The 22,918-nt window shown below is 49.2% G+C and overlaps 8 protein-coding genes across 8 annotated transcripts; 6 read left to right on the top strand and 2 right to left on the bottom strand.

Annotated features, from left to right (window-relative positions):
- Nucleotides 1–2,063: 2,063 nt before the first annotated feature.
- J4E84_010626 (uncharacterized protein) lies at nt 2,064–3,152 on the top strand (the record flags this gene model as incomplete). Its single annotated transcript, XM_049393181.1, has 1 exon — nt 2,064–3,152. The coding sequence occupies one exon, from the start codon at nt 2,064–2,066 to the stop codon at nt 3,150–3,152; it is 1,089 nt and encodes a 362-aa protein (XP_049239173.1).
- Nucleotides 3,153–3,358: 206 nt separating this feature from the next.
- J4E84_010625 (uncharacterized protein) lies at nt 3,359–6,161 on the top strand (the record flags this gene model as incomplete). Its single annotated transcript, XM_049393180.1, has 4 exons — nt 3,359–3,444; nt 3,493–3,771; nt 3,823–4,462; nt 5,190–6,161. 4 exons carry the CDS (start codon nt 3,359–3,361, stop codon nt 6,159–6,161), a joined length of 1,977 nt encoding a protein of 658 aa, XP_049239172.1.
- Nucleotides 6,162–6,196: 35 nt separating this feature from the next.
- J4E84_010624 (uncharacterized protein) lies at nt 6,197–7,249 on the top strand (the record flags this gene model as incomplete). Its single annotated transcript, XM_049393179.1, has 2 exons — nt 6,197–6,200; nt 6,462–7,249. 2 exons carry the CDS (start codon nt 6,197–6,199, stop codon nt 7,247–7,249), a joined length of 792 nt encoding a protein of 263 aa, XP_049239171.1.
- A 217-nt stretch (nt 7,250–7,466) lies between these two features.
- On the bottom strand, nt 7,467–7,849 carry J4E84_010623 (uncharacterized protein; the record flags this gene model as incomplete). Its single annotated transcript, XM_049393178.1, has 2 exons — nt 7,467–7,762; nt 7,819–7,849. The coding sequence occupies 2 exons, from the start codon at nt 7,847–7,849 to the stop codon at nt 7,467–7,469; spliced, it is 327 nt and encodes a 108-aa protein (XP_049239170.1).
- A 694-nt stretch (nt 7,850–8,543) lies between these two features.
- Nucleotides 8,544–11,283, bottom strand: J4E84_010622 (uncharacterized protein; the record flags this gene model as incomplete). Its single annotated transcript, XM_049393177.1, has 6 exons — nt 8,544–9,220; nt 9,280–9,924; nt 9,980–10,456; nt 10,519–10,804; nt 10,853–11,112; nt 11,160–11,283. The coding sequence occupies 6 exons, from the start codon at nt 11,281–11,283 to the stop codon at nt 8,544–8,546; spliced, it is 2,469 nt and encodes an 822-aa protein (XP_049239169.1).
- A 3,109-nt stretch (nt 11,284–14,392) lies between these two features.
- Nucleotides 14,393–15,522, top strand: J4E84_010621 (uncharacterized protein; the record flags this gene model as incomplete). The annotated part of the gene is made up of 3 exons (XM_049393176.1): nt 14,393–14,462; nt 14,516–14,992; nt 15,038–15,522. The coding sequence occupies 3 exons, from the start codon at nt 14,393–14,395 to the stop codon at nt 15,520–15,522; spliced, it is 1,032 nt and encodes a 343-aa protein (XP_049239168.1).
- Nucleotides 15,523–16,358: 836 nt separating this feature from the next.
- On the top strand, nt 16,359–17,853 carry J4E84_010620 (uncharacterized protein; the record flags this gene model as incomplete). The annotated part of the gene is made up of 4 exons (XM_049393175.1): nt 16,359–16,613; nt 16,677–16,800; nt 16,851–17,404; nt 17,461–17,853. 4 exons carry the CDS (start codon nt 16,359–16,361, stop codon nt 17,851–17,853), a joined length of 1,326 nt encoding a protein of 441 aa, XP_049239167.1.
- Nucleotides 17,854–20,210: 2,357 nt separating this feature from the next.
- J4E84_010619 (uncharacterized protein) lies at nt 20,211–20,837 on the top strand (the record flags this gene model as incomplete). The annotated part of the gene is made up of 1 exon (XM_049393174.1): nt 20,211–20,837. The coding sequence occupies one exon, from the start codon at nt 20,211–20,213 to the stop codon at nt 20,835–20,837; it is 627 nt and encodes a 208-aa protein (XP_049239166.1).
- Between the last annotated feature and the right edge of the window lie 2,081 nt (nt 20,838–22,918).

Genomic DNA, 22,918 nt, shown 5'->3' with positions numbered 1-22,918 from the left:
ACTTTATAATTAACTATATTTTACTTAGTATATTCTACTAAGTAAGATATAGTATATTATTCTTATTAATAATATAATAATAGTACTTATTTGCAAAGTATATAGTAGAGAGAGAGTTATACAATATTTATTTATTTTATTTCTAATATACATCTTTTTATACTAAATTAATTCTAAACTATTCTAGAAACAATTTACTTAGAAATAGCACCTAACTACCTACTAGAACTACTACTCTTAGAGGGAGTAGGTGCACGCTTAGAAGAAAAGTCTAAGAAGAACTAGCAAGATTTGCACTTATTCTCTTTATTTTAAAAGAAAGTATAGTCTAAATCTATTAGAAATAATTCTAAATTATTCTAGAAATAATCTAAATAAAACTTACTATAAACAAAGTCTATATCTAGGCTATTAATGTTGCACGCCTAGTAGAGAAGGTTATCTTTAGCCTAATTATTATAATAGTCTCTAACTATATTAGTTATAGTAGTAAAGTTAAGCTATAAAAGTTAGAAACAATTTAGAAACGTTTAAGAAATAATTTACCTATTCTCTCTCTAAATTATTAACCTAGATAATGTTCTAGAGAGAGTGTTTCTAGTCTTTCTACTTTTTCTTCTCTTTCTTATTATCTAGTGTAGTAGTAGAGTTCTTAAAATTATTATAGTCTAAATTATTTACTAATTAATCTAACTTATAGTCTAAATCGCTTAACAAATAATCTAACTTAGACTTGTTATTAGATTCTACCTAGGCTAGGTTAGCAGAAGAGGCAGGAGGGTTAGTAGAGAGGATAGTAGGAGAGTTAGCAATAGCATTATAGGTAGCTATAGTCTAAACATAGAAATCTAGGTTAAATTAATTAAGAATTAATTAAGAAGCAATTTAAATAAACTTACCTATCTTAGCTTAGATTAGAGCGTTAGTAGAATTTCTAACTTACCTAGCAAACGCTATTCTTAGCTAGTAAGCTTAGCGTAAGTAGTTTCTAAGCGTAGCGCAGCTAGTGTACTTCTACTAGAAGAAATATTAGAAATAATTAAGAAATAATCTAGAAACAGTTTATACTCTACAAAGAATTCTGCCTTAGATTCTAATATAGTAGTATAGCTAACTTATATAGATAATTAGCTTATTCTACGCGTTAGTAGTAAAAGGCAGGCACCTAAATAGGTATTAGTTAAGCTAGAGAAATTACTTATAAGTAGGCTAAATTTGTTAGAATTATTTATAAATTAATCTAGAAATAGTTTATACATTTTCTTAGAGAACACTCTAGATTTAGTAGGCTATTATAGGTAGCGTAGTTTAGTAGAGAGGTTTAGTAGAGTTATATTATTATTATTTAGGTAGGATTATTCTAGAAATAATCTATAATTAATCTGCTAAGGCGCTACCTTAGCGTGCGTATTAACTGCGCACAAATGCCTTAGCATGCTATGTCTCAGCGCGCCCTTAGTTAGATGGCCTGCATCCTAGAATGTTTTAACCCACTATCTTTCCAGATCGACCTCCAGGATGAAGCGCACACTGCACTAGTGCCTGAAGATGATCGGTCCGAGCGGCGCCTGCCGGCGATCCGGGCCCTTTTCGTCTAGTCGCCCCTATTTTGGGCCGATGTCTCATACGATGCAAATACTGAAACCGACAACTCTCACTCCGAACAGTTCACTGCCACACACAGGTGGCGGCACTCCTCCATCCGGGACGGCGCCACGTACTGTTCGACCCACTTCAAAAACAAGTGGGAAACAAGCACCACTTCACAAAGCTTGGTTGAGCTTAACAGCATCAATACTCGATGCTTGTTGGCCAAAAGCATGACGAAGCTCGTGGGTCAGACATGTGAAGTCTTGGGCTTGGGCGTCTGAGCGCGCGATCAACACAGCAACACCCAACTAACGTTTGATTGCGCTGGGTATGGGTTCTCATAAGGGCCTATTGAGGATGCTTTCTTTTCTATAAGCCTACCGTGTCGAATTGTGTCCTTCGTTCAATTTCCTAGTACAAGTACCGATAACTTCTAATCTCTAATACTGTCCTTACCGCTGTCTTGGCCCGACATGAATGCCTCAGCAACGATCCGTGCTTCGTACATCCGCCAGGCGCGGATGAGCATGACCCCTCGTCCACATAGCATATCGGAGACGTTATCAATCGATCTTCAACCACGCCCCGCTTCAACCGAGAAGCTCCAATCCTTCGTTCATGTCGACCACATTGAGCACCGCGAGAAATGCCACTCCGAGCGTACTTCACAGCCTACCTTCTTCGATGTCGAACGCAACGCCGATAACAGCCAAGCATACATCGACGACCGCTATCTCGACACCACTTCGGTCATGGAATGGGACAACAACAGCTCTTTTAAAGTGCGGCTAAAATCCATGTTCACAGTCTTTCCTTACCGCGACCCTATCTACCTCGTTGCGATCATCTTCCTCATCGGTTCCATCGACCTCGTCATCAACGCCACCTTCGATCTCCTACCTCGCCTCAACCCCTCCACGGAGTTCGAAACCGAAGAGACTGTCGCCGTCCCTAGTACGATACTGATCGGATCAATCTTCTTCTTCGTCGCAGGCATCTTCGATACCTTCAGTGCTCTGAACGCGGACCGCGGTACACTGGAAACATCGAAGTTGGAGCCTGAGAAGGTGAGATACCGGCCAGCGCTTCTTGGCACACCCGAGTTCAAATGGATACCATCATGGGAGAAGGTTTGGGAGTTGTCGGCCACCAACTTGGCCTTCCAGGCTGGTCTCATCGTTCTCTTTGGGGGCATCATCTTTATGTTCGCTGGCATCGTCGACTTTCCTGGCATTGTCCCGGAAGAAGATCCTCTCTTTGGTTATATCGTTTTCGGGCCCCAGGTTGTACACGGCGCGCTATTCTTGGTCGCGAACGCTATGTTGGCGTTCTCTGAACAAGAGCGCTGGTACAAGCCCAGGTTCTTTCATTCGGATTGGCAGAGTGCCATTCTCAATGCGCTTGGTGGGCTCGGCTTCATGATGGCTGGTTTCTTTCTCTTTCAGGGTGGGGAGAATGAGGAACGGGGCAAGGTGCATGCAGCTATCGCGGCGATGGCGGGGAGTTGGGCTTTCCTGGTAGGTAGCGTGATTAGATGGTACGTTGTTTTGGAGTTCTGGTAGTGTTTACGTAGGCGTTACCGTGACTTCCCAATAGGGAACTCACGACCACATTCGTTAGCGTGGACCCTTTTTCTCTTTGGCAGGCGCTCATTAATCCATTTTACGGTCCGTCCACACCAATGGACACGCATCACTCTTATTCTTTGCGCGTGCACGAACATCGCCTGAACCCAAAGCTTGCTCCATGTCGCACATCGCTGTCAGTCATGGTATCTACAACTCGATCGCAAGGTAGCCGCGGCTCGTCAGGTAAGGCCTTGACGGTTGAGGAGCTGCGTGCGCAATGCTATGAGTGAGTACTGTTGGCTGAGAAGAATGAGAGCATGCGCTGACGAATTAGAACTGCGAAGAAAGCCGAGAGGCTGCAAAAGATCGTCGACGAATTCGAAGTGACCGCCTGCCCCAAAGGACACGGCGCTCGGCGAGCAAGAGCAAAGAAGCAACTGCGCAAGGCTAAAGATCAGCTTTATCGCACTGCTGTCGCATGTTCTCGTCTAGAGTGCCCGCCGTTATTACAAGCCTTGCAAGACCACCTGCCGCGAGAGCTGCGCGACATGGTCTACGCTGAACTGATGGACTTCCAGAATCCAGTGTCTGACATCCGACTAGTGGGCAGGGAGTATGTACTCAAACCAAGCAATCCTCGCTCTACACACTTCTCTCGTACTAGCATGGCCGCTAGTGTCACTGAGAGCCGAGATCCCTACTACGTTGATCCCACCATCGTCGGTAAAGAGGCGGCGCTAGAGTTTTTACAACTTCGTTACCGACGTAGCCGCTTTGACATCCACCATGACGCTCTGATAAGGAAGGTTCTCGATCAAGATGCGTGGAGGCAGGATATCCAACCGAAACGCTGGCTCTCCACGATTCACATCCACTTGCCAGAGGACATTTATCAGCTTGAAGAGCGCAGGTACTTACTCAGTCAGCGCTTCGAGTTGTTGAAGGAGCTCACCAATACCCGAGCACGTATTGAGGTGTTCTTCCCTGACAGGGACCGGTACTGGTATATCTACAACGTCAAGTCCCAAAGTATGAAGCATGTCACCGATCCAGCTTTACGCCAAGCCATGATAGGTTATGCTCAAAGAATAGCAGCCTCGAACACCGGAACAGAGATTTATGCCGCTACTCACAACGAAGATGTCCGTCTCATCATGGATGCCATATTTCCGAGCCTGGTAGATCTGAAGGCTCGAGGTCACCAGATTCATTTGAACGATAGGATTAGTGGGTGGACGTGGACGGCTGGAGAGGATGGTGCCTCATTTGCTGATGCGTGGACAGATCGCAGGCAATATCGTAAGGTACGTCATCACACTGAGTCTCGTAAAGGACTAAGTCGCATTAACCGGACTCGATAGTCGGAGTACATAAAAGCTAAGTCATCGTTCCCGCCTCGATTTCTGCGTTCAGGTCGTAACATGGACGCTGGAGAGAAGGCAGAGCTGAGAGCGGAGGGTCTGATGGCATGGAAATGAGCGATGCTTCGAAATGCAGAAGTAATAGCTTGGTCATTCTTGCATGGCTGTTACCAATCATGACACAATGGATGATATAAAGAGGGTGTAACTGGGGGTTTGGTACTCAACCTTGGTTCGTATGGAAGATTGGAGTATCTCGACCAAAGTGAGCATTAATCACGTACTCACGCTAGTGTGGACCTAGATAGAGAAATCTGAAAACACGATCAACTCTTGATACGTCACTCAATCTTTGTTGACGCGTTCTTTGGTGCACTGGCAACGGAGCCTTCCAAATTTGCCTCTTTAGGACTAGTCTTTCAGCTAGCTGAGTGACACAACCCATAACTGGGTCCTTTAGTGTTTTGCCTAACACCAAAACAAATCACCATATATACTACCTAGGTGTTCGCGATGTCTACAACCCATACTACTGGTGACCAAATCGGCTTCGTAGATGTCTTCGGACGCTCTTCGCCTGCCTCGACGGAGTGTGAGCACTACCGTCTTCGAGCTTTCAGGTCAGTCAAGGCTTTTTGTCGTAACGTAAATAACCTTAGCTAACGTCGAGAGTTTCAGTCTACATGTCATCGCGGAGAGACTGAGAGCTGAGAAGGAACGATTTGACTCTACGCTGCAAGAGCTGAAATCGTGGAAAGAAAAGCAGCTTTCGACTCTCGAGGACATCGAGAAACGACTTGATCCAAAATCTCAAAGCGGTCCACCGTCCCTCGCCGACCCGATCAGCAAGGACACAGCTACATTGAAGCTCGGTTTGGCAGAGCGTCGTATCAATGCAGAGCTTCGGAAGCGTTCCGAGGTTGAACCGAAGGAACTGTACATCCACCAGACGCTCGCGGATGTCCTCAGAGAATACGCCAAGCTCGTACACCCCAGTCTCCTCGACAGAATGTTCGGATTGCTACCATCAGGGAAGCTACCACGGGAGGTTAGGGGCATGGTATACGACCATCTACTCCCTAGGGAGAACACTTACACTATCAAGTTAGCAACAGACAACACTGGCTTCTCCATCCACAAAGGAGCATCGGACGGTATTATACCTACTCCACCAGTCGGCTGTCCATACCCCATGATATCAACCACCCACCCACTAGCTGATGAGATCCTCGAAAGATTCCATTGGAGAACGACGTTCATCATTCAGAAGTACATGTGCGCACAGCCGTTGTCTATCCACCATATTATCGCAAAGCTTCCGTGGTGGTCGAACATCGATGCAAGTGTACTCCCCGAAAACATCGCCGGCCGCATCACCTTCGTCATGCGTTTTGACAATAGTTGGAGGATTGAGTCAGATATGGAGGAGACTATTGGAGATTTAAGAAAGATCTTGAGCTCAGCCAGTCTCGGCGTAACTGTCTCTCTTTCGATTTTTCCTGCTGACAGTAAGCGCGGCGTCGAGTTCCTTGATCTAGCAAAACCACTCTTGCTTGAGTTGCAGGAGAAGGGCCACGAGGTTCGCATGATCGACTTGGCTTGTTGGACAAAGATGCACAGATGCAAAGAGCCACCAACATGATGGCGGAGTGCTGCGTTTCTGGTAGTCTGGCTCGGATGCGTCTAGGTTCCACACGCGACTGCCGTGGGACTCGTGGTGTGACGTGGGGAGAGACTGCGGGTGTGGGGTCTTGGCAGGCGGAAGAAGCCGAGGTTGTGGATGAAGTACGTCACGCCGGGCTTGCCGTGTTCACATCATCAATCAATCAATACGACAGCATGCTTGGCGGAACACAGCCTCTGAAATCCCATCTTGTGCACTACTGTGAGTACTGCCAGCCCGACTGAGCAACTGCTTGCGTGCGTTTTCTGGTCATCGCAGCCATGTCTCGCCCAAACATCAACGCGCCAATACCCTCATACGAAGAAGCCGTCGTCGCGCCTCCGCCCCCCACAGTACCACAACCTCCTTCCGAACCCGCCGTTGCCGAACAACCTGCTGTCGACACAGAGCCAACACCCACCATCGTACCAGCATCGCCTCCGCCCGAGTTACCTCCCGCATACGCCACCGTCGACGAGAAGGCCACGACCTTCACCATCTACGGCACCTTCATCCACACACCCAATGCGCCCGCCTACCAACTTTCCTCCCTCCTCGATGCGCGAATAAACAAACTACGGATACGGAGGCTAAAGGCCGAAGAGATCACGTTCCTCCAATCCGGCGCACCGACCGTCGCCTTCGACAGTAGCAGCGTCCTATACGAAGCCCACGACCCGCCCTTCCTTATCAACGAGTACTACATCCAAGGCAAAGCGGGGAGCACACTCCCCGGCGCTTTACAACTGCGGTTCGGACTGCGTCGATGGCATGTGGTGCATATGCCCACGCAGGGCAGTCGACCGAATGAGATTATGACTTGTGGGAAGCCAGGGGGATTCACAAAGGCGCTTAAGCAGAGGAAGAACGAATTGGAACCTAGCCAGTGGAAAGACAGTGAGGGCCATGTCGTTGCGACAGAGGTATTGAAGATGGGACCTGGAGGCAAGATGCCGACGATTGAACTGAGGCATGATCTAGACCAGACATGTCGGGAGTTGATATTGGCGCTCTGGGTGGCTCGGCTCTGGGCGGCTTTTGGGGCGGGAAGCGGATACGCTCATTGAGGTCATCATCACAATTTCAACTGATTCATGCGCATTTTAGAATCCGCTCCACGTCGAATCACGTCTTCGACGTGGAGCGGATTCTAAAATGCGCATGAACTAGTTGAACTTAGTACACGTCACGAGAAAGGACATCACAGCCAGAGCACAACACACAGCTACCGTCAAACCATCTCATCATTGACGCAACACCACCACCTCCGTCAAAGCAACACCCCTACTCGCTACGAACAACCCTCTTGAATCCCTGCTGCGCAACCTGGTCCTGCGCCGCCGCAATCACCGCATCCGCATTCGGGTCCGTGAATCCACAACCCGTCTTTCCGTTCTGCTGGCTAGCCGCCTCAGCAGAGCACACGCCGTCGCCGGTCGCAGCGACCTGACTGCAGCAGGCGGAGCTGCAATCGGCATCCGAGACGCACCCGCCGGTGATGAACTGCGAACCGTCACCTGCACCGACGTTCTTGGCGCCCGCGTTGTTGGGCGTGACTTGCGCCATGGAGACGGCGGCCACTGGGGGGTGTTAGTATAAGACATCTCGAGGCAGGTGAAAAACGGTGGTTGCTTACAGGTGATAAGAGTAGCGATGGAGAAACGCATCTTGCTGGTTATGGGTATCGAAATATAATCGAGAGGTAGATTATGTATAGTACGTTTGAACGAATGACACCAGGTCAGCTTTTGCAGTCACAGACGCAAAGAAAGAATGGAATAGAAGAGGGTTGTTGTAGTGCGAAGAAGATGTTGCTTGATGGTCTCCCAACCCAACGGGCGAGACAGCCTTCTTATGCTTTCCCTTAAGCACCCGCGATGTGCGACCCCGCAGTACGCTTCCAGTGCACCGTGTCATGCTCTCCGTGGCGCTGAGGCTGTCGCTGTGTGATCGCCTTGTCGCCTGCGTATCCAGGCGCCGGGTGTCGGAGGCGAGGTACCTATAATTGAAGCGCATATATCGTGCATGATTCATGCTGTTAGTTGACTTTCATCTGGCTTGTACTATTGTGCGGTTTGCTGGTGACGCGTCCTCGGGGTGTTGTGTTCTGGCCTATCAGCGGGGTCAATGCCGTGGCGGATGGGTCTCGAGGTGCTGTTGCAGGAAGCGTTTCAGAGTGGTTCACGTGATCGGAGGGTGTGCGGAGTGCCCGCAGGTGTGTCAGATGTGTCGGATGTCTTGGCGGGGTTTGACGTTAGACGGATGTTGATATCACGAGAATTTATTGATACTCTCTCCCATTGCAATTGCCTACCGCCATATATACCGTCACGACGCGGGTTGGCGCAATGCTATGCTGCATCAGTTAGAGAACTGTGCACTCTCACCAACATCAACAACCTGATGTCCAGGACTGGGAGGTACATCGCCTGACTCCCACACAGTCTGTTGCTCTCCGAGCCTAAAGACAATTTCGCCTCCCTCCGTCATGATACCGCCCGCGTCTTCATGCTCGAACCAGTTCTTTCCCCATTCCTCTCCGTTAATGCTCACGCCCTGGACGTAGTACCCCTGCCTACCATCCCCATCGTCTAATCCCTCGGCCCTGATCCTCAGCGTCTTGTCATGGTTAACAGTAATGTTGATATCGGAGAACCAAGGACTTTCCAGGAGATATACAGGCGTAGTGACTATAGGATACAATCCCAGCATTTGCCAGATGAGCCAGCAATTCAGGGCGCCCGCATCGCTGTTGCCAGGTATACCGTTAGTGGTGTTGAAGTAGAAGTCATTGGCAAGCTGGCGGCTTCGCTCGACGCTCTTCCACTGCTTGTTGAGGTAGTTGTATAGATACGGTGTTTCGAAGTCGGGTTCGTTTGCGACGTTATTGATGGTGGTGATGCCAAGTCCGTTTACGCCGAGGTCTACGCCAGACGTGTTTGGTTGGAAGACGTAGTCGAGACGATCTTCAAAGTGTGAAGGGCCGCCCATTAGCGTGATGACGCGCGAGATGTCGTGGGGAACGACGAAGGAATACTCTAACCTCTTGTTAGTGTACAAGTAGAAGAGGATTGCATGCAGGCAGGCAGCGACTCACCAAAAGCAGTGCCTTCGTAGCTCTCATCTTCCCAGTTACAATCGCCGCAGTCAGTAATGTCGTACGTCTTGTGGAAAGTGCCGTTCGCGTATCGCGGCATAACGAAACCGGAAAAGTTTCGACTCGCAGACTCAGGATCCCAACTCATCTGCCAACCTGCGGACCGACGCAGGTAGAGGTCACGATCGCCAGGCGCCTCGCCAGCTGCGATCTGGCTGACAGCGAAATCGTTGAGTGAGTACTCTACCGTCTTTGACACTGCACGCGTGCTGCGATCAGCCGAGACGTAGCCGAGTTCTATCCAGTCTTTCAGCGCACCACGTCCTTCTTTCAGCGAACCATACGGGTCGACTGGGTTCTCGTCGAAGAAAGGCAAGACATCGGCATCCTTCTTGACTGCTGCATAGCCTTCCGTCCAGTTGATCATACCCGTCAAGCCCTTGACGTAAGCATCTGCCAGGACGTTATCGGCATTCGATCCTCCCTGGACCAGACCGTTGTAATTGCCAGATCGACCATCCGGAAGGTAGCCTTCTTGCTTGAACATGTCGATGAGGGATCGAATCATAGACTCATAGTAGCTTGGCTGTATGAGGTGCCAGAGCGAGACCTGGTTTCGGAACAGATCCCACATAGTGTAAAAGTCTTTTACACTAAGTCAGCATACGTCTCACATGCATTTCTTGAAGTCAGGACTTACCATCCCAATATGGCTCATCCGATTCCCAAAGAGAGTTCTCGCCTACACGCTCGCTGGGTATTAGGTGCATGAAATACAAACTGGAGTATAACAACGCCAGCCTGGTCTTGTTTGCCGACTCCGAAGTGTCAACGCGAATCTTGGAAAAGACATCGCGGTTCCATTCGTCACGCGTCGCTTGTGCGGTATCCTCGATTGACCACGAAGAGAGCTCGGCGTTCTTGTACGAGCATGCCTTGTCAACGGACATGAAGGAGATGCCTACTCGCGATTTGATCTCGGTGGCATTAGTCCAGGTGAATACTGCTCCGACGCGGTCGTTCATCGGCCCTGACCGGGCTGTTGACCCAGTGTACGTAGGCCGGGGTGTTGTGCCATTGTTGAACGACCGGAAGTGTCGACCGACGGGGAATGTGTTCTTTCCCTTGAAAGCACGCGCCTCGTCAGGCAGACTATCGAACTCGCCGCATACGTACACTGCAGAGGTGGTTTCGAAGTCAGCATTTGTCTCACATGCACTTCGTACACTTAGGACTGACCAGTTACGGGTGCCCCAATGTTCCACCCTCCAGCTATTGATGTATATCCAGTGTACGTGCTGTTGTTCGGTTGAATCTCAATCTCGCCCCCTATATAGAATTGCGAGTCCCACGAGCGTGTCAGATGGGGTAAGTAGTGCGACAGGTCAACCAGAACATGCTTCTCGGACGAAGACGGATATATGTAATGGTATAATCCTGCGTGTCGAGAGGCCGCGAGTTCGATCTTGACACCAGATTCGAGCTCGGTACGGAAGTAACCAACTTGCGCAATGTCTTCGCCAACCTGTAGGCTTGTCAGAAGCTGCCTATGCATCACACTTGATGACCCTACTCGATCCTGCCAGTAAGTCCGATTGTCCAGCAAATTGACGTCGCCGTCAATGCTCGTCAGCGGCATCTGGGAAGGGTATCCGTATTTCGATCCTCCGCCGGTTCCTGACTGGTGCATCAAGCTGATGCCCGTCACATGGCCTTGAGGTGTATATCCGCCGTTGAGCGCACTCTGGTTGATGGGCTCTTCATACGTGTCGATGCCCAGTTTGACCATGCCAAATGGTACTGCGCCACCCACGAATACATCACCGCCGCCGTCTGGTATCAGTTAGAAGTGAGCTTGATGTAGATTTCCTGCATCTTGCATGCGTAGCCAGGTATCGCGCCTTCAGTCCCAATGAATGGATTCACAAACTGCGAATAGTCGACGTCTTGTGCTATTGCGCATGGCGCAAGTACCAGCAGAGACAATAACCCGGTTCCAAACATCTTGGGGACAGTTGATGTAGCTGGACGTGTTGTAGTTTCTTCTACCTCTTATGCGTCCCAGCCGTTGGTGCACCGCTTTCCAAGGTACCCCGCATGCGCGCATCGCTCCCCAAGCGGGCCTTGTCGGTTGTACACCCTGATTGAGCTCTAAGGTTACATCGTTAATGAATCCTTCGTCGATAAAGCCGTTGCAGCGGGTTATGACGTTGGCTGTCGGCTCCCTCTTCCCCGTCAGGCACCTGCCAAGATGCGGAGATAGCACGTGATGCGGCACGTGCGCATTCTCGGAATCATCTTCCGAGGGAAAGAACGCGTCTCTCATCGATTCTGTCGAACTCTCAACTTCGCGCCCGGCGCTCGACGCATGCTCTTCTTTGATGAAACGCATACATTGAGCAATGCACCTCGACGGCATTTGCTTGTCCAAGCTCCCTCAATACTCAGACAGTGTTCACCTACTGGCCACACCTTCCCCACCAATCCCAACTGATCAAGCCGACTCCCTCCAAGCCTCAACATTGTTTACAGGACAACACTTCATCAACCCCAATGGTCAAAACGCATCGCCTGTCCATGTGCTACATCCTGAAAACTATCTGGCTGGGCCCATCAGGCATGCGCGTCACTCAATGTGAGCATCGGAGCTCCTCACATGTCTTCCTCTTTCGAGTTCGATCTACGCGATAAGATGTCGAACCTTATGCATACGTGCAGGTCATCGCTGCGAAGGCCAAAACTCCGAGGTGAATGCCTCGATCGAAATCGCCTCGAAGTGCCGGCTCTCTGGTGCCTGGATGGTGGGCTGCAACGCATAAATTTGGGCCCTAGCGCAGATGCCCTACACTACACAAAACATGAAGTTGACGTAGAGAGAATTTAGGAGGGGAGATGGTGTTGATTTAGTCGATGGCGAGTGCGAACCCGAACTAGCTAGGCTGGCCGATCTGCTCCGCAAACTTTGTCTCCGATTCCAGCTGCCTAGTTGCTGGTTGGCCTACAGAGAAAGGTTTAGATCCCGAAACTTAGACATGGAGAATACGCCATCCTCCATGAGAAATCGACGAACGCGGTCAGCGCATAGGGCGCATGCAAGCATCCTGAACTCTCTTGCCTACGCCCGGCGGGTAATTCAAGCGCGCCACTTCCTTTGCAACCGCGACGACCTGGTCACGAACAGCTGCTTCTTAGCACACATGTGACTCGTACGAATGTTCATTCAGGCCAACTGCGGCTGTGTGGACCGAGAACACAGCGCTGATAACAGAGTTTACAAAGGCTGCAAAGCGCTGCTGATGCACTACAGGATACCGTTAGGGTGTTTTCACGCCCTGCATCGTGAAAATGAACCATTACTATATCAACTTGTAGTGTAAACTACCCAACACCCGTACATCCGCTTCAGAGCGATGTCCAATTCGTCGGCAGTGTTCGTAACGACTAGGAGCGACGAACCAGAGGTGCTCGGTCGACTTGTCTAGTAGTAAGTCCACTTGCGGTAAGGCAAGCGACAGTTAGCTGTACAAGGCTGCTCGCCTCGTCTTTGAGCTTACACCAAAACCAACATCACCAGTCCAGATCACGATGCGTCACACTCCTGTATCGATTGGCTCGTTGCTAACGATGAATGCGGGGTCTTGGGTAGCAACTATCTTGACGACAGGCACATTGCTGCCATTTGTGAAAGAGGTGCAGACACACGCGCAGCCTACCAGGTACGTCGAAGTGGCTGATCTGCCGTTGGCACCTCACTCAGTAAGACACAAGCACTATCTCATGTGGGCGGGAACAGACACCCTATGAATGAACATCTTTATGAACAGTTGGCCGGCAACTTCGTCGCGCAATATCGCCACAGCATGTTGCTGCCATGCGACTACGTTTGCAGTACCTACGATATCCCTACGTCGCTGCATTGGGGGTGTTTGAAATACCTCCGCAGCCCCTGCCAACGTTTGCCCAGCGCATACTCATCAGACTAAGGTGCGATGTTGCTGGGTCCAACCTCCTCCCGTTGCCTTCGTGGTCATAGGTTTACCAGCATCCCCAAGATAAGTCCGAGCGCGGCATGTTCCAGATCGTCCAAAACCGCGGCTGTCGATTGCGCACTCGGCATTCATTGAACTTTATCAGAATAAAGGGTGATGACCGAGCATCAGTCTATCCGCGCGCTGGCCCTAGTGCGACAATGGAAGCCGACCCACTCTTGCTAGGGAACAAGATTTGCGACTACAATCGAATGCACCCTGGCATCAATCTACACAAGTCCCGCTCATGACCTGAAAACCGCGATGGTATGACTGCCGGGACAGACGGGCCCTTTGTTAGCGCGCGTACCAAGCGGCGAAGTGGGAGGGATCTCCGCTCTCGGGCCGTCGTTCACTCAAGCCAATGCGAAGTGCAAAAACCGCGATTGGCCACATGTCTGGAAAATGACGAGGGTGCACGCCGACGTGATGCTTACCGGCTCTTGCTTCAGGCCCGAGTCAGACAAGCCTAAAGCACGTACCAGAAACGTTCACACCGAGACGAGGTTTGACCAGCGAATACCCACATCTTTGAGATGGTCTTGGGCAAATAGGCATAAAACTTCCAGTGAATTGCATATTTGACAAACACGATATCGCGATAGCTTCTGCGATCGAGCTCGGCGAGATCTTCGCCGCACCCTGGCATGCGGAAGAGTCTCAGGCACTAGCCTATCGTATAGTTTGTGCCTTACATTTCGACATCCGCGGAGCAGCCTTACCTATAGATTGTACCCTCATCCCGGAGGAACACAGCCCTTTTTGGATGGAACTCCGTGGGACGTTGATATACCTATACCGACTGGACGTTCCCATCGTATCCGACTCCTCGGTCCCCCGCGAGCGCGATCAAGATGTCTACCCAATTCGATAACTGGCGCAGTGACCCGAGTGAGTCGCACTCGATGTTGATGGCCGTCTCGACATGGTCACTTGGTGGAGTCTCTTTCGCCTTTCTGGTTGTTCGCTGTTGGATCCGTCGTTCCCAAAAGAAGTTCTGGTTTGACGACATTGTACTCATTATCAGCTGGGTAAGTAAGTCGAAAGATCGAAGTAAATCACGGATCGCTGATGCACCACAGTTTATGCTCCTTGGCCAACTGATCTTGAACCAACTCAGCATCAACCTTGGTTTTGGAAAGCATGCACTCGACAGTAAGACTTCACAAAGAAGACTTCAATCAACCTATCTCTGACTCTCTGGCTAGTTGACTTCAGCCACTTCGAACGTATCACGTATTATGGTGCATCTGCGCTCACCTTTTCCATCACGGGCATCATTCTCAGCAAGATCTCGTTCGGGCTCACTTTACTTCGGTTGACGGACGGATGGCTCAAGGTCTACGTTTGGTTCGCCATCGCTTCCCTTGCCATATTCGCAATACCAGTTGCTGTCCTCCCCTGGGTACTGTGCAAGCCAATAACGAAGACTTTTGTTGATATCCTTCCTGGCACATGTATCGACAAGGAACCTTCCGTGATATACGGAAGATTCCAGGCTATATGGGCTGCCATCATGGATATTTCTCTAGCATTGTTGCCTTGGAAGGTCCTCTGGAATCTACAGATGCGCACCGCGGAGAAGATCGGAGTTGGTGTTGCCATGAGTCTGGGTATCTTAGCGGGAGTCACATCTATTCTCCGAGCCAGATACGTCGAACAGCTCCAAACCCAGGATCTTTCCTGTAAGCTATTGAAGCTCTTTATCTGAAACGAGCTAACCAAAGTAGACCAAGCGTATAACTCTGTCATTTGGTCAACAGCAGACACTGCCATGACGGTCGTTGCCACGTCCATTCCGGTACTCCGTGTCTTCTTCAAGCAAGCAGTCAACACGGCCATCTCACATTACCACAACTCGACAAATCGAAGCAACAAATCGAAATCTACTGGTACTGGAAGCACTCCTTCCAACCCTTCGAACAACGCAAGCACACTTGCGAATCACAGTGCACGACGATTGAACAAGAACACATCACGTACACTAGACAACACGAGCACAGATTCATTATTCAAAGACGACGACCTGGAGCGTGGCCCCAAGGAGGGTTACATTGAGTTGGACGATCTCATTGTTGACGAGAAGACTGGAAGGGTTTCGGCTGCAACACCCGAGTCATTGCCAGAGTCCATGTCACGGGCGCACCTACACGGTGACGATTGGCCCTTGGCAGACCATATTCAGACGCACATAGAAGACATACGGAGGTTGTGATGGAGCTTACGGGTAATTGATAATCACGAATAATGCCATAACGAAGATGTTTGCTCACCAATTCTCGGCCGCGAATCGGCATCACCCTGAGTCCGTTCTCTATCACTACTGACGAGTCTTGTTAATTATCCTAGCCATCGCATTACTTTCTTTCGAGCATTCAGAACATGAGTAATGAGAGGCAAGAGGACCCTGAAGACCGAGTCTCGTCGGAGCCTTCTCATTCGCCTTTGCCCGGTTCCTGGCTCCGCTCCCTTCCGGCTAGCGGCATCTGATCTACAGGCCCGCCTCCACGCTGCGGCAGGTTCCCAGGTAGCGCCACTGCACGCCCACCACCATGACAACGCCTAGCGTCCCCGGATCCCAACTCGCACTATGCGCGCATCAGGGGCCTTGTCGCCCTTGCGAACGATGGCATCGGAATCATCTACCGACCAATCGAAGATGACGTGATGAGCCGACCGACATTAGTCGATATCTTAGTCTACGTCTCTAGCATGTCAGGCGCATATCCAAGGCTGCACCACCACACTCTTTTCCTAACTTCGGCCCTTCTATCGGTCGTTCATTTGTAGAACAGAGTCATTGTTCTACGCTCGCGCAGAAGGTTTGCCATCTCATCAGCGACGTACATGATCTCAGCACGATGATCAGGCACACCACTCCTGAATTAAACTTCCGCTACGAAATTCGCCATGGTTGATTGGTGGCGTTCATGTCATTCGCCGTGAACACCTCCGACTGTTCGCATATAATAAGACTTCAACTGCCAAATTGCTTTTCACCCGCCACCGATACATACGCTCCTTAGTCTTTGTATAGTTTCAGTCGCAAGCATGAAGGCATCCATTCTATGCGCTACGCTCCTTTCATCGGCAGTTCTTGCCTTCCCCGCCAACCTCCTCAACAACCTCCCTGCTGATCTCAGCGATGAGGGTCTCGCAGAGATCACAGAGCTGGCGGCAAAGATCACAAGGGCGGTTGAGGAGATGCCCGCCAACTTGGCCAAACGGCAACTGGGGGCTAGCATCCTCCCACCTGGTTTTGATGCGGACGCTCAGCGCATCAGCACCACGGGTGAACACCGTTATGTAGGTGGACTCTTGGGATGGAAGACTTGTTCTTGCATCAATTTCTAACACGTCCACCTACAGATTGCACCAGGCAAGAATGACCTTCGCGGGCCTTGCCCAGGTCTGAACGTCATGGCGAACCACGGCTATCTCCCCCGCAATGGAATCGCATCCGTCACGCAGCTAACTACTGCATCGAACGAAGGTACGCATGTTTCTACCAGCTTATTAGCCAAGTCGCTCACAGCGTCATAGTTTTCGGTATGGGCCTCGAGCTCTCTGCCTTCCTGTCAGTCCTTGCCACCGTCATGGGCGGCGACATTGTCTCGTCTTCCATCGGTGGTCCACCCAGCGGAGGCCTGCTTGGTGGACTCACTACCGGACTTGGTCTCGTCGGAAAGCCGCAGGGTATGAGCGGAACACACAACCGTTTCGAAGCCGATTGCTCTCCCACACGAGAGGATCTGTACAAGAACGGCAACCCAGTATCGCTGAACCTCCCTCAGTTCGAGGAACTCATGGCTATGCCTATCGGTCCCCAGGGCTACGACCTCACTGTCATGCATCCTTTCCGTGGCTCAAGATACAACAACTCCGTCGCCACCAACGGACACTACTGGGCTGGGCCTTTGACCCACTACGCCATCAACACTGCGACTTACCTGTTCACATTTCACTTCTTCTCGAACCACTCTGCAGAGTACCCATCAGGTTATCTCGACGGAGAAACCCTCAAGTCGTTTGAAGGTGTCACAGGAGAGAAAGGCAGCTTCAAGTGGGCTCGTGGTCAGGAGAAGATTCCCGAGAACGTAAGTTTGCTCTGCATACATCATCAGCGGTCGAAACCTACTAACATCTACCGCAGTGGTACCGCCGCGCTATCGGTGATGACTACGGAATCGCAGCCTTCACACTCGATGCCGTAGGCGCACTCCAAGCTCTTCCCTACATGGCCGTCGTCGGTGGCAACACTGGTGAGCCCAACACCTTCACCGGCGTCAACATCGCCGATCTCACTGGTGGTGTCTTCAATGCCGAGACCCTGCTCGAAGACAACAACCTCATGTGCTTCGCATTCCAGGCTGTCAACTCCGCCAGCCCGGATATCTTGAAGGGTCTTCTCGGCAATGTTCTGCTTGCTGTGCAGAAGTTGACCGATGCCCTGAATCCTATCCTTGCGAAGCTTGGCTGCCCGGATCTTGCCAAGTACGACAAGTCATTGCTCGCCAAGTTCCCGGGTGCTGGTGCTGGAATTTAGTTGGGGGTGAGAGGATGACTGATATATGATACCAATATCTACTTCACTTCATATAGTGTATTAATACATACGTAACGAATATCATCAAGACTTAATGAAGCGCAAAGCAAAGTACCCGTTGACCTTCGCATCGAAACGCGCCACATCCCTCCCGTCTCTTGTCTTCACCATGCCTCTCCATGAGAGAATTTCGCTGATCAACGTAGTGAAGTATTGTGGACGACAAAAATCATAGACTGATTGTGTGGAAAAGTAGAGAAGTCCAGATCCAAGAGAATCATGAAACTGGAGTCGGATCGTGGCTGAAACCGGCCGTCATTGCACCGAACCCCTTCGCGGGCGTACAATTGCGTCTGGAAGAAATGCCATCGAAGAAGCCGACGCCTGTATCTGCACTCTGACGCTGAGATACTGAGGGCGTGTTGCGAGACGCGAGGGGATTGTAAATGAGATAATCAGAGGCCTCCTCCTTGTTGGGTTGGGCCGGAGCTATGACCACCCCATTGCGTCATGACTGCTACCCCAGTCCATACACACTTCAACTATCATCAGTACGCACAGTCAGACCACCATCTTCGAAATGTATGTTAACAAAGTCCTTTAATGAGCCCTAGACCGCTGCCTGACTTCCAGGCTGCTGCAGCATCGCCCTGTCCTCTAATCCTCTCGTATTCGACAGCACGCGCCCGTGCCTCGAAGAGCCAATCTCATCTGGGCAGCCCTTGAAAGAGCGTTAACAGCTTGACAACGGCATGTCAGACTTTTTGCTTCTATCGGCAGCGTTGCGATAGCCGAACGATTCTTGGCATGCTGTTCAGAAGCCATGCAGACGATATTTTACTCGAACGGCCTTTCCAGCGTGCCCTTCCTTCCGGACGGCATAGAACCTAAGCAACAGCAGATCACAAGTATATTATACTTGCGATTTCTCTTATTTATAAGAGTATCTTTTTATTAAAGTTATTAATATTATAAAAGTTATAAGTAGCTTATTTTACTTTATATTACTATAGTACTATAAAATAAAGTAAATAGTAACTAAAAAATAAAAATACTATATATAAATATTAGTTAAAAAAAAAAATATAAAAAGTAACTACTATAAGTACTACTTTTTAATTATAATATATATATAACTATAGCTACTAATATAATTACTATTTTTTATATAAATACTTAGCTTACTTTTAATAGTAAATTACTACTACTTAGTATTTTTTTATAACTTTTAGCTTTTTTAAAATTTACTATTATAATTAAAAAAGTAGTAAAATTATAAGCTACTTATTACTAATTTATTATTATTTTTAAAAGTAGTACTTTTTTTAAAGCTTAGCTATATACTAAATAGTTATATAATACTTAAAAATATAGTTTTATTTTTAATAAGTATTAAAGTATATAAATATATATACTAAAAATACTAATATAAATATAAATATAGCTAATATTTATAAGTATAAACTAAGTAGCTAAAAACTTTTTAATTACTAAAAAAGTAGTAGTATTAAATTTTATTTAGTAACTTTAACTACTTAGTATTTAGCTTACTTAAGTAAAGTAAAATATTTTAAATAGTTAGTTTATAAATATAAACTAAAAAGTATAAATATTAGCTATTTTAGTAAGTTAAAAAATTATTATAAAAAATAAAAATAAAAATATATAAAAGTATTATAGTAATAGCTAAGTAGCTATTATAAGTAATAGGTTATTTAGTTAATTATTTAGATTATCTAGGTTATCTAGTGCTAGTACATTAAATGTAAAGTCTAGATTACGAGTAGCAAATGGCGAGAAGATTATTACGAGAATAGACATTCAACCCAGTCAGGATGCGCTTCGCTTCTGCCCAAGACACCCGTATCGTATGTTTTGCGCACTTGGCTAACGAGAACCCGCGACAAAATAGCGATGCGTACCTTGGGCTCGTCAGCTTTTGCACCCATGCTCATGCCAATTCGGGATGCACACTTCGCAACTCGATCGTTCATTTGAGCTAAATGTTTACAGCATGCGTTGAGGCGTGATGCTTCCAAGGCGCCGAGTCGGCTGTTGGTGTTGGCCAAGGTCCGCGAAACTCAGCACGCGTTACACAGGTGCCTCAAATTACCAACACCAAGCCTTGGTGCTAAGGCATCCACGTACGCTGTATCACCACATGTGGCGAGTATATAACCAGATGGAAGGGGCGCCTTTTGAGGCTCAGTAGGAATAATTCGCTGTTGACCAGTCCTTTCTCAAACACACTCATTCATCCTTTCGCTTCTTTCGCTTCTCTTCTACACGTTCTTTTGACAAGACATTTACCGCACACTTTTTCACGATACACAGTTCTTGCAACTTATTATACCATAATGTATACCGCCGCGTTCGTCACCATCGCAAGCCTGGCGCTGAGCGCAACCGCCGCGCCAGTCGCAGCATCACCTCTCGACATCGGCAACGGTCACATGCAGCTGCAAATTAACATCGACCTGACCGGTAAAGACGCTGTTGCAGCCAACGCTATCGATGCTCAGCAGCTGTTCGCTTTCTCCTCCACGCACTTCGTTCATGCTGTCCCGGAGGAGGTCGTCAACGGCACCGAACCAACCGGTGGTCTCGCCGGCGCATCCGGCACCTTCAACTTCGGCATCAACAGCGCCTCCAACATGATCTGTTACAACATCACGCTGCACAACTTCCAAGGCGAATTCGATTCTCCCGCAACCACGGCGACGCATATTCACGAAGCCGCGCGCGGTGCTAGTGGACCACCTAGAATCTCATTCCCCAACCCGGAGCTTGTAGAGGGAAGCGATACGATTAGGAACAGCGCAGGCTGTATCAAGGGCCCATTTACGACTGGTGTCATGGTTGAAGGAAAGGATTCGGGCGAGGGCTTCCATGTCAGCATGATCGAAGCCAATCCGGCGGCTTTTATGGCGGACACTCATTCCAGCTTGGCGCTACCTGGTGCAGTTAGGGGGCAGATGGCATGATTGGACCGTTGATCTTATGTCACTCAATAATTGTAATGCAAACTCTGTACACGTTATGATAGTACCTGCAGAATGACAAGTGATAAGTGATAAAAGCTTCTATCATCCACAGCAATCATGCCTCTTTCGCAGCAGTTTTTCGCTCGTTCTCTTTCACACGGATTATTGGAACGACCCTGATACGCATACCCCTGTACTTTTTCGTGAACCAACTTTCAGTGATTGCCTTGTTCCATTCCATTATCGAACTTGCAGTGCGCCCCCGTTTCAGTATTGCAGAACCAGAAAGGGCATAGAAGAAGTGGTTTAGCGTGATACCATCAGACTCACTGAGCTTGATGACATTGGGTTCTTTCTGGTCCGGTTGACCACTGTGAAGCTTATAGCTGACATGAAGCTCGATCTCCTTGAGTGGAGGCCAGCTTATGAACATCTGTCGCCAAGACGCTTCCGGATTGGGCAACCCATTTCGACGGTTGATGGTACGAAGGAGGTGCCAGCAGCTGATGTAGGGGAGTTTGGGGTTACCGTTGAAGGTAATGGAGCAAGACCTTTTTAACCCGATGAAGCGAGTCAGAAGAGGGTGTGCAACATAGTGGTCAAGGGGTTTCGATGTAGTGAACCGATTGTCATGGTGAATCTTCCGCTTCTTTTCCAGGAAGTTGTGCCTTCCGCTCGAGTTGGTCTGCTCCGCCATAGTTGTCCGGTACCGAAATAGAGCCATAGAGGTATAGTATCCATCCCTGATCAGTATGCACCAATCTTTGCAGACGCGCTCGCAACGCAACAGATCTTTGATGGGCAGCATCGCGAGAGTCATGTCGAGGATCTCGACTGGAATCATGATGAAGGCGGTTATCGATGTAGAGGGTTATTCGTGCGCTGCACAGCAGAACTTATGTTTCCAACAATGTTTGCTACAAGCGCTGCCTGGAAGCGACGTGGACCTGCCAGCAGCATCGCATTCCGGTTAGCTAATCTGCCTTTTCTAGCACAGCAACCTTATCCTCTGCTCTCCGCTCGAGAGCCGCCCGTCTTCTCAGATACCAGATCTGCACAGCGTATCCCACGACTAAAGCCGAACCCAATACGAGCATGGGGACTAGCAGCCAACGCACGGTTTTCTGGAGATCATAACAGTCAGAATCCAGCCTACCAAGCTCGCTTTCTTGAATGTCTATACTTACAGTCTCCACACACGCCATCCTCCTTGCTGCTTCATCCGTTTTCCTGACGACGGGTAGCATAACGCACGTCGCTAGCTCACGCGTGCATGTGAATTCGTTGTTGTATTTCGTCAACACAGTCGGTATTCGACAACGCTTGGATGACTGGTAATGCAGGATCGAGGACCATATCGCGGATGCAAGTGTGCTGGCGAACGATGTAACTGCGAGTACCACAGTTGTGATATATACGGTATTGCCTCGGAAGGGATATTGCGAGTTCTGGATGCGTTGTAAGCCCTGATCAAGATACAGCCACCACGAAGAAAAGTACCTGTGTATCTTCTTCCATTATAGCTCTGGGCTTCGCTCGCATGATCCAGATACTCAGTACACTTGCGACGACGCCCAACACCGCTCTCGCAACGGCTAGTCTATCATACGTTTCGTTGTAGTCAACAGCGATCCACTGCTGAGTCGTCTGCTGCTCGTCATACGTCCCATCTGTTCCTCTCCAGATGTACCAAGCGTCAGCGGGGAAGTATTGAACCAAAAGCCATTTCGCGTGACCAGTGAGGCCGAGGGTGCCAATGGATGCGACTAAGAGCAGGATGGAGCTTATGAAGAGTATGCGATGAGAAAGGCTGGAACAAGGCATCTTGGTGTTGGGCCGGGGAATGTCGAAGGAGGCAGAAATGGGCGTTCGCGATGAAGAGAACAAAGCGAAGCCTCCAAGAGATGATGTCCCTAGAATTACTTCGTATTGATTGCTAGTATCACCGACTACCCACAGTCTCAAAGACCTGCGTTCGGCCAAACCTCGGTAGAGACGTACGTCCGTGGCTGTACCCTATCATACAGTGAGATATACGTCGATGGATACCATTGCAGGAAATGAAGGACTACAGCCCCCTA

Source organism: Alternaria hordeiaustralica, assembly GCF_023758085.1.
Source record: "Alternaria hordeiaustralica strain BMP 2776 chromosome Unknown scaffold_43, whole genome shotgun sequence".
Taxonomy (NCBI): domain Eukaryota; kingdom Fungi; phylum Ascomycota; class Dothideomycetes; order Pleosporales; family Pleosporaceae; genus Alternaria; species Alternaria hordeiaustralica.
This window is presented reverse-complemented; position numbering and strand designations above follow the sequence as displayed.